Raw genomic sequence first — 11208 nt, forward strand, 5'->3', positions numbered from 1 at the left:
TTACCTTAAAATTACATTGACTTAATTTGATTTAAAAAGCACCTGCTGTAGCATCTTAGTTTTTTTCGTTGCACTAAACATTATTTGATTTAACATTTTGGAACAATTATATACTTTGGTTTTATTTAATTTCACTGGTAAAGACTTTTTTTCTTTACACTGAATTTAAAAACAAATGCTGATTTAAGTAACATCTTTGTTTGGATTGCAGAATATGCAGTTGTTGCCTTTAATTTCACCTTTCAGCCTTTAATTTCCAATTCAATTTCTTGTTAATTTCAGATTGCGGACTTGTTTTCATTAGCCAAAAGCCAATTTAGCCTGTTAAATACCAAATAAGCATTACTTTATTGTGTAAAAAAAAAAATCGGAAATCGGTATCGGAATCGGCCAGTTTTCTTGAAAAAAATCGGTATCGGAATCGGCCATGTAAAATCATGATCGGTGCATCACTATTAATAACGGAATATGTTTTTGTAAGAATAACATTATGTATAGCTTTATAAACTATAATAACTTGGTAACGGCCGTCAGAGGATATAGCAAAACACTGGTCATGAATAGAAGTCTAAAACGGGGATTTGTAAAGAGAAATGTGGGAGGAGCTTGAGTTTGTTGCCCAGCCCTTTTAGTTTGTACAGCGAGAGGCGTATATACACACACACATGTATACGTTGGGTCAGAGGTCACTCTCCCACCGGAACAAGAGTCATGTGGAGCACTTTTATGATGGAAAATCTCAACCCCCAGTCACTGCCATTATAAAGCTGGGAAGAGCCAGGACATTTTTAATATAACTGTGTGTTCGTCTGAAAGAAGAATGTCATATACACCTAGGATGGCTTGAGGATGAGTAAATCATGGGGAAATTTTCATTTTTTGGGTGAACTATACCTTTAAGCTAATTTGAATATGCAAAACAAGATACAAGAGCTTGGATAGAGAGGGAAGATTTTCAGGAAATTACCACTTAAATTTTGTCTGTTCCTCACACAAAACATTGACTTCAGATGATTTATGAATACAGCTTAAGGCCATGAACACTCACCTAAAGGATTATTAGGAACACATACTAATACTTTGTTTGACCCCCTTTCGCCTTCAGAACTGCCTTAATTCTACGTGGCATTGATTCATCAAGGTGCTGAAAGCATTCTTTAGAAATGTTGGCCCATATTGATAGGAGAGCATCTTGCAGTTGATGGAGATTTGTGGGATGCACATCCAGGGCATGAAGCTCCCGTTCCACCACATCCCAAAGATGCTCTATTGGGTTGAGATCTGGTGACTGTGGGGGCCATTTTAGTTCAGTGAACTCATTGTCATGTTCAAGAAACCAATTTGAAATGATTGGAGCTTTGTGACATGGTGCATTATCCTGCTGGAAGTAGCCATCAGAGGATGGGGACATGCTGGTCATAAAGGGATGGACATGGTCAATGCTCAGGTAGGCCGTGGCATTTAAACGATGCCCAATTGGCACTAAGGGGCCTAAAGTGTGCCAAGAAAACATCCCCCACACCATTACACCACCACCACCAGCCTGCACAGTGGTAACAAGGCATGATGGATCCATGTTCTCATTCTGTTTACGCCAAACTCTGACTCTACCATCTGAATGTCTCAACAGAAAACGAGACTCATCAGACCAGGCAACCTTTTTCCAGTCTTCAACTGTCCAATTTTGGTGAGCTCGTGCAAATTGTAGCCTCTTTTTCCTATTTGTAGTGGAGATGAGTGGTACCCGGTGGGGTCTTCTGCTGTTGTAGCCCATCCGCCTCGAGGTTGTGCGTGTTGTGGCTTCACAAATGCTTTGCTGCATACCTCGGTTGTAACGAGTGGTTATTTCAGTCAAAGTTGCTCTTCTATCAGCTTGAATCACTAGATGTGAGATGGTGGTCCAGTGGGTTAAACCATGGAACTGACACACAGAAGGTTGCTGGTTCGATCCCAGCGGTCACCACCAGTGTGTCCTTGAGCAAGGCACTTTACTCCATGTTGCTCCAGGGGGATTGTCCCAGTAATAAGGTCCCTGTAAGTCGCTTTGGATAAAAGCGTCTGCCAAATGCATAAATGTAAATGTAAATGTTGAATCAGTCGGCCCATTCTCCTCTGACCTCTAGCATCAACAAGGCATTTTCGCCCACAGGACTGCCGCATACTGGATGTTTTTCCCTTTTCACACCATTCTTTGTAAACCCTAGAAATGGTTGTGTGTGAAAATCCCAGTAACTGAGCAGATTGTGAAATACTCAGACCGGCCAGTCTGGCACCAACAACCATGCCACGCTCAAAATTGCTTAAATCTCTTTTCTTTCCCATTCTGACATTCAGTTTGGAGTTCAGGAGATTGTCTTGACCAGGACCACACCCCTAAATGCACTGAAGCAACTGCCATGTGATTGGTTGATTAGATAATTGCATTAATGAGAAATTGAACAGGTGATCCTACTTCCTAATAATCCTTTAGGTGAGTGTGTATATATATATATATAGTGTAGACTCATTTGATGGTGAATTTTTTGGTCGTTTTTGAATATTCTTAGGTCAGGTTGAAATCCTCGTAAATCAACGTTTTACGGGTTTGGAACGTCATGAGTGTGTGTAAATAACGACAGATCTTTTTTATATAGAAGAACTATTCCTTTAAAAAATATAAAGCGTTGCGATTCATATCTTTTTATAATGTCTGGCACAACTGGTTTAGTGACTGTCTGGCTGCTTCTGACCTTTCAGAAAATGTGAAATTACAGAGTATGCATAAACAGATGTCTACTGACAAATACAGGGAGTGCACGCGCGCACACACACACACACACACACACACACACACATACACACATACACACACACAGGGAGACACACACACACACGGAGACACACACAAACAGGCGCACACACACACAGAGACGCGCACACACAGAGACACACACACACAGAGACACACACACACACACACACACACACACACACACACACAGACACACACACAGACACACACACACAGAGACACACAGACACAAAGAGAGACACAGAGAAACACACACAGACACAAACAGGCACACGCGCACACACAAACAGGCGCACACACACACACACACACACACAAACAGGTGCGCACACACAGAAACACACACACACACACACACACACAGAGACACACACACAGACACAAGCAGGCGCACACACAGATGCACAAACTAGGGGTGCACCGATCCGACTTTTTCAGTCCCGATACCGATACCGATGCCTGGGCTTTGTGTATCTGTCGATACCCGATACCGATCCGATATATTGTTGAATTAATAATAAACTGTATATCTTCCACCTTATACCTTCCTTGAAGAGACTAAAGGCACCAGACTTTACTAACTAAACATAACTAAGACAAAATAACAGATGTATGTAAGGTGTTGAATTCTTATTTATTTAAAAAACAATTGTGCATTCAAATCTAAAATAGAATGTAATCTAACTTCTTTAAATAAATAAAATGTAGCAGTGGAAACAAAAAACAGTCAAACATACAATAGTAATCTGACAGTTACCAAACATTTTTTACACTACAGATAATTGTTTTGGTATATAATCATATCAATATTAAAAAGTAGCATTACAAATTAACAAATAGTCTAATTTTCTACCATATGCAATTTAATAAAAATTTTCAGCTAGCTAATAACAACTTTGTTCTGGTTTCACCTCACTCCAGATTAAATGATTGTAGGCTAGGCCTTTTTATTTTACTACACATTGTCAACAGAAATAAGATGAAATACTGTTGATAATTAAAAATAATTCTTACTACCCACTCTTGCTTAATTGGGTAAGCACACTTGTGTTCTCATTTCAGTTGCGTTCTGAGTAAATTAATAAACTGAGTTCATGAGTTCAGTGTTGGACAGATCAGTTGTTCTGGCCAGTCGTTAAAATGATTCGGTTCAAAGGAGTCATTAGGTCACGAATCGGACATTAGCAGACGCGTTGTGTGCGAATCCCGTCTGTTAGAACATCGCGAAAGATGTCAACACACAGAAAACACTTCATAACTGGATATAATTTGTCTCCCGCTTATTGAAAGTATGCTTTATGTCAGCTGGTCAGAGAAGAGTCAATGTTTTTTGAGCGCAATTCACACCCAGTGATAATTCAAGGCCAAAATTGTCCGAATGTGTCACGTGCAACATGGTTTCGGTCTTCCGAGCTTTTGATTTGGATTAATATGTGAAATATGAGAGCGAACACTGATTATTTTGAAGACCCAGAGAGCGCGCGCGGGGGAGGAGCTCTCAGATCGGTCTCTCTGTCACTCAGTCACAAGCGCAGCATCTGTTCTACATCACTCGTAAATCACAATAACTCATCAAATTAGGCTTTGGCCGTCAAAAACATCTCAATGCAGGAAAGACCCTGACTTTGCAGTAATACCCTCGAAACAGCGACGAACTAGTTGGCGTGGCAAGCGTGAAATATCTCCTCCACACAGCCGACTCTCTGGCTCGCTCCCTTCTAACATGCGACACACGTGAAGCTGACGAATGACGTAGGTTCTGCTGCGACGGAAAAAAACACCTGGATCGGCTTGTGGATCTGTTAATTTTTCCGATCCCCGATCCAGCTATTTTGTCAGTATCGCGGCCGATATCCGATCCTAATATCGGATCGGTGCACCCCTAGCACAAACACACACAAACAAACAGGTGCACACACACACACACAAACAGACACACACAGAAACATACACAAACACAGACAGACAAACACACACAGACAGAAACAGACACACACAAACACAGAGACACACAGACAAACACACACAGACAGAAACAGACACCAGACACACACACACACACACAGATACAAACACACAGAAACATAGACAAACAAACGGAAACATATATATATATACACACACAGACAGACAGACTCACACACACACACACACAAACAGACAGACACAGTCACAGGGACACAAACACACACACAGACGCACACACACACACACAGAGAAGACTGCATTTACGCTGGAAAGCATCTCTCCTGAACACAAACACACAGCAGACTTTCAGATTAACACAGTCAAACTGGCCCACCCAAATAAAGGGTGTGTTTCTGTTGTCTATCTACACACAGCACTGCGTTCGAGGGGTCAAATGTTAAGCTGCACATGCACATATGGGCTGCCACTCACTCTGAGGGAGATACAGACCCCAGACATGCCTGAAGGCCAAACACACACACACACACACGATAACTCACTAATACACTATCAGATCATTCTCAAACCGCAGCAGTGCTGATGTTTAACATTATATTCGTGTACACGTTTGATACTTTAATCATCACAAACGGACGAAGATTAAACAGATCACATGACCACACCAGAAAATCTCACAGCAATTTAGGCAACCGTCTCTCTATAGAGGCGAGGTGTGCATCAGAACTGCACAAAAATCACACAGGAATTCATCCCGGAATCATGACATCCATCTCAATACTTCAGCAATACTGCTGCAATATGACAATCTGACACTTCAGTGAGTGACGGCCGCCACACAACACCTGAGAGACTCAATCGGGTGGTATGTTTTTGGATATGTTACTATGGTGATGCCATGGATTTCACATTTTGGTTACGGTATCGCGACACCATGTTTTTTGCACATATGATAATATGGTGTTTTTACATTATCATGCGAATTTAACTGTTGTTGTTGTTTTTTTTGGAGTACTATTGGTACATCATTGTGGAAATTATTATTATATTATAAATCAAGGTACCATCTGACCTCATAACTACACCACCAGAGTACCATGGTTTTTATTTTATTTACCATGGTAATGTCATGTTTTTGGCATGTATTTTAATAATTTCACTGATTTATCCTGCAAATACATTATTAATCTTGCAGTGCAATGGTTTATGCCAAAAAGTACCATCTGACACCATAACTATACCAACAGAATACCATGTTTCTTTATTTACCATGGTAATGTCATGTTTTTTGGCATTTATTATAATAATTTCACTGATTTATCCTGCAAATACCAAAGTTATCTTGCAGTGCAATGGTATATGCCAAAAAGTATCATCTGACATAACTACACAAACTGAGTATCATGTTTTTTTATTTTATTTACCATGGTAATGTCCTGTTTTTTGACATGTATTTTAATAATTTCACTGATTTATCCTGCAAATATCATGTAATCTTGCAGTGCAAGGGTATATGCCAAAAAGTACCATCTGACACCATAACTATACCAACAGAATACCATGGTTTTTTTTATTTACCATGGTAATGTCATGTTTTTTGGCATTTATTATAATAATTTCACTGATTTATCATGCAAATATCATGTAATCTTGCAGTGCAATGGTATATATACCAAAAAGTACCATCTTACATCATAGATACACCAACAGAATGCCATGTTTTTTAATTTACCATGGTAATGTCATGTTTTTTGACATGTATTTTAATAATTTCACTGATTTATCCTGCAAATATCATGTAATCTTGCAGTGCAATGGTATATGCCAAAAAGTACCATCTGACTTCAGAACTATACAGAGTACCATGTTTGTTTATTTTATTATCCATGGTAAAGACATGATTTTTGGCATGTTTCATTGTAATTTCACTGATTTATCCTGCAAATATCATGTAATCTTGCAGTGCAATGGTATATGCCAAAAAGTACCATCTGACATCACAGCTATACCAACAGAATACACTGTTTTTTTGGAATTACCATGGTAATGTCGTGATTTCTTCATCATTTTTCATAGTATTTATTCAAATTGCCATGCCAATACCATGGTAAACCTTCAATACAATAGTATATTTCAAAGAACGATGGTATAAGCATCTCTGCACAGCAGCTACAGCACCAGTCACTGTTTTTACACACCAAGACATCAGTTCTGAAGGAAAGAAACTAAAGCGCATTAATCCACCTCACACTCTCTCCATCCAACAAAGCAGCACACAAACACAAATACTGACTGATTCCTGTCCGGCAGCCATCAGCGGGCCAAAGACGGCAAAAACACTCGCATCACGGCTGTCAGATCACTTTATCCAGCATAAATCACTCGATCAAGCAGAATTACAGTGCGGTTCGGATTGTGTTAGGTGATCAGATGTTGATCTGTGTGCATTTTGAAGGATGACAATGTCAAAAACACTTCTGCTAATGCTAATGCTAATGTCAGTTCAACTTCCCATCAGCCCCCCAAACATATGAAAACAAACAGATGTTCAACACGCACACTTATAAATGTTTTGTGGTGCTTTCGTTTACGATAAACAGCTGATTTTGTAGCTAATCTTGATTGGCGATTTAATGCTGAGAGGATGAGGCTAACACGTTCTGATAGCATTGTATTCATAAAAGCAGATCTCAAAATCGAGCAAAACACAAATAATGACAACCAAAAGGAGCTTGAGCGCTCTTTTAAATGCACGTGTTGGCAAACGATTGGAAGATAAAATGCTGAACATGAAAATCTGCGCTAATGTGAGGCAGTGAGACGCATGCTCGAACAGTCATGCTAACAACTTGCTGCAAACAACTACAAAAACACAACAAACATTGAAAAAAATGCATTGACTTACTCTCATTGAGCACCTCCAGCAGCTCGGCGCAGTTCTCACACATGGTTCATAAAGGCGGAAAGTGTATTCAGACCATTGGAGAAATAAAATGTTGCCTGTTTTTCTCTCTGTCTTTTTAAGGGGGTGTTTAAGGCCCGACGAAATGCTTGATGAGGGCTCGTTATTATGAGACAACACAACCAGGGAGGTTTGGGCTCATTCAAGCGGGGTTGTTAGCCGAAATGTCGAGGGTGAAGACAGTAAATGTGAGGCACTAAAGGAGCGGAGAGTCAGTCTCCGAGCAGAGCGTTACTGTGCAGACTAGCACATACGGCAGCCATGAGAAACTGAGACTGGAGTTACACTTCGGTTGTTTCCGCGGGGGCCCTCGGAGATGTTCGAGTCTTTCCGGGAATGTTCGCGGTCGCTCGGAAGCAGGCGGCTAACGTTGTGCGAGAAGTCGGCTGTTTCCGCCGAGTCATCTCGCAGCGCGTTCGGCGGTTTTCGGAAAACTAGCAAAGAGAAAGGGAGGGGCGACCGTTTGTTACACATCGGCTGTTTTCGTCGGCTCCGCCTGCTTCCGGCCTTTCTTCGGAAATCTCGCGAGAAACGCAGTCGAGCACGTGTACGTGTGATGTTATAATGTTGGTATATCTACTACTACTGTTCACGGTCACAGTGTTTTGTGTAATTAATTGATTTTATAACAGTTAAGGGTCATATATTAGACAATACAATTATCTTCATTCTCTTGCAATGCAATGGGGCACTACATATAAAAAGTTTGGGGTCAGTGATATTTTTTAAAGTCCCTCTGTAGTCAATCATTTTATCCGTTAAAGGCACAATATTTTAGATTTGTGTATTAAAATAGCCAAAAAACACTAGAACAATGTTATATATTTTGTTGACTTGTGTACATTATCCCAAATGTTTCCAATAATGTCTAAATCCAGAGAAATAAGCCATTTTAACCAGGACACGGACCGTGTCTGTGCGTCGCCTATCAATGACATCATCCCGTGTTTCCCTCGATTTACGGTTTTACTTTGTAGAAACTATGGAAACACCAAAGATGCTATATTATGTGTTTATTAGACAGGTGAGCAACTGTTTGTATCATTCATGGACAGAAAACGAATAATTGTTATACAGCTCAACACATTTTGTCTTATTGTTTAAATCAGTTTTTTTATTTATTTACCGCGAGTGCCATGTTTTACCATCCTAATATCCATCTAGCTCACTGCAGTGTGAACAAGTGTCTCATAGCAGCTGCTGAGGGAACACAGAGTAGCATTGTAACACACTCAAATGTGTGTAATATGATAAAACAGCGCTGTTATCCCAAAAACTTTCGACCGACCGCCTTCCGTGGAAAAGTGTTGAATGTTGAAAGTGAAACTCAAGATGCGTGTGTGACGTCAGGACGAGCGGACCTGGTCGCGTTAGTCTTTCGATCGGCAGGGGAACTTTCAACAATTTTTCCATAGATTGAACAGGGAAGGCGGTCGGCCGAAAGTTTACTTTATAAAGTTTTAAATATGGATATTTTTCTTACACAAATGTATCGATTCGCTTCAGAAGGCCTTTATTAACAGCCCCAGAGCCGCGTGGAGCAGTTATTTGACGGACAGATGCACTTTTTATGGACTTCAAAAACAGAGCAACTATGAATCAAATTCTAATGTTTGGATTAGCCTGGACTTGTGTAATATAACTCCGAATTTATTCGTCTGAAAGAAGAATGTCATATACACCTAGGATGACTTGAGGGTGAGTAAATTATGGGCAAATTTTCATTTTTGGGTGAACTACCCCTTTAAAACTCATCTTTGATTACCAAAATGACATTTTTCCCTTTGAAAAAAATCCTTCATGCCTTAAAATAGCTTGAATGTAACTCTACCCTTGTGTAACCCCTCCTGTTCGAACCGTCCAGTCCAAGTAGGACTCGGACGCTCTAACAAGGATAAAGGCTGCAACCACTAGCGCCAGACACTAGAGCATCTCTTGAGATCAGAGGAGTGAGGTTTACTCACACAGCAACTACTAGCTGGCCTGTTACACTCACCCCCCTAAACCTCACTCCCATCCGGGTCACGGCACCAATGTAACCCCTCCTGTTCGAACCACCCCGCACCAAGCGGCACTCGAACCCGGGACCGCCGGCATGAGAGTCGGACGCTCTAACAAGGAGGTTAAAGGCTGCAACCCCTAGCGTCAGTCAGTAGGAGGGAGGTTTACTCGCACAGCGACTACTAGCTGGCCTCCGCTACGCTTGCCTCATTTAGTATACGCGGTGCTATGAATATGCAAATGAGCCCCGCCTCCACTCTCGTTGACGTGATTGGTTACAAGGTAGCTTGTGACGTCAAACACCAGCGATTTCAAACCACGGCTGAATCCAGAATCGCCCCCTATACCCTTAAATAGGGCACTATTTGTAGTTGTGTCTGAAACCATAGTGGACGTTATTGAGTGCACTCATTCAATCCCACATTGCACTGCAGTAACGAGTGTATAGACCAGGGGTGTCCAATCCTGCTCCTGGAGGGCCACTGTCCTGCAGAGTTTAGCTTCAACCCCAATTAAACACACCTGAACCAGCTAATCAAGGTCTTACTAGGCATACTAGAAACTTCCAGACGGGTGTTGAGGCAAGTAAGAGCTAAACTCTGCAGGACAGTGGCCCTCCAGGACCGACTTTGGACAGCCCTGGTATAGACGATGAACCCACAATGGCTGTCCAAATTCTCTCACTTGTTTACATTCACTCCTTCAAGTGAACTGTATTAGTGGACTAACGTAGGGAACAGTGAATGAGGGTTAAGGGGGCGATTTCAGATTCAGCCCACGCTTTTGAGACGGTCTTTGGTTCGCTGCAGCTTTAAATATATTGTTTTTTGTTACATTTGCACATGGTTTGTCTGAAAGCATGTTAAAATAATAACATATAAACATTAAAAACTAGATTTTTACAACAGGGGGTCTTGTTTTCTTCAGCAATCACGCATTAAATAGATCAAAAGTGAGAATGAAGACATTTATAATGTAACAAAAATGTCTATTTCAAATAAATGCTGTTCTTCTAAAATTTATGTTCATCAATGAATCCAGTAAAAAAAAAGTCTCTTTCTACAAAAATAGCAGAACTGCTTTTAACATTGATGATCAAATGTTTTTTGAGCATCAAATCCTCATATTAGAATGATTTCTGAAAGATCATGTGACAGTGAAGCCTGGAGTAATGATAAATTACATTTAAAATAATAGAAAGCAATCATTTTAAATTGTAATATTTCAACGTTGCTGTTTTTAAAATACATAATCAAATAACTGCAGCCTTGCTGAGCAAGACACCATTTCAAACCCTGAAAAAAAGCTTAACAGACCACTCACACACACACACACACACACAAACAGCAGTGTGCATTACACAGATACATGTTTTGATAAATCCTAAGCATTTAGTTTTCCACTGGTTTTGGGAATAGGAAGTTTCTTCACAAAACAGCTTGATCCCATTAATTATCGATGAGAGACTCTAGTAAAGCAGCATTACAGTCCCAAGAGCCAAATGAAAAACACACTCACACACACAATG

General features: G+C 40.5%; 1 protein-coding gene across 2 annotated transcripts in view; it reads right to left on the reverse strand.

Annotated features, from left to right (window-relative positions):
- Positions 1 to 7924, reverse strand: part of usp34 (ubiquitin specific peptidase 34) — a 90259-nt gene extending 82335 nt beyond the window's left edge. For both annotated transcript variants that reach the window (XM_079812741.1, XM_079812740.1), the window contains exon 1: positions 7623 to 7924. In XM_079812741.1, coding sequence (XP_079668867.1) covers positions 7623 to 7665 — 43 coding nt within the window. In that variant the 5' untranslated portion in view covers positions 7666 to 7924. The remainder of the gene's footprint in view (positions 1 to 7622) is intronic.
- Positions 7925 to 11208: the final 3284 nt, after the last annotated feature.

This window comes from Gobio gobio, assembly GCF_949357685.1.
Source record: "Gobio gobio genome assembly, chromosome: 3".
NCBI classification, from domain to species: Eukaryota; Metazoa; Chordata; class Actinopteri; order Cypriniformes; family Gobionidae; genus Gobio; species Gobio gobio.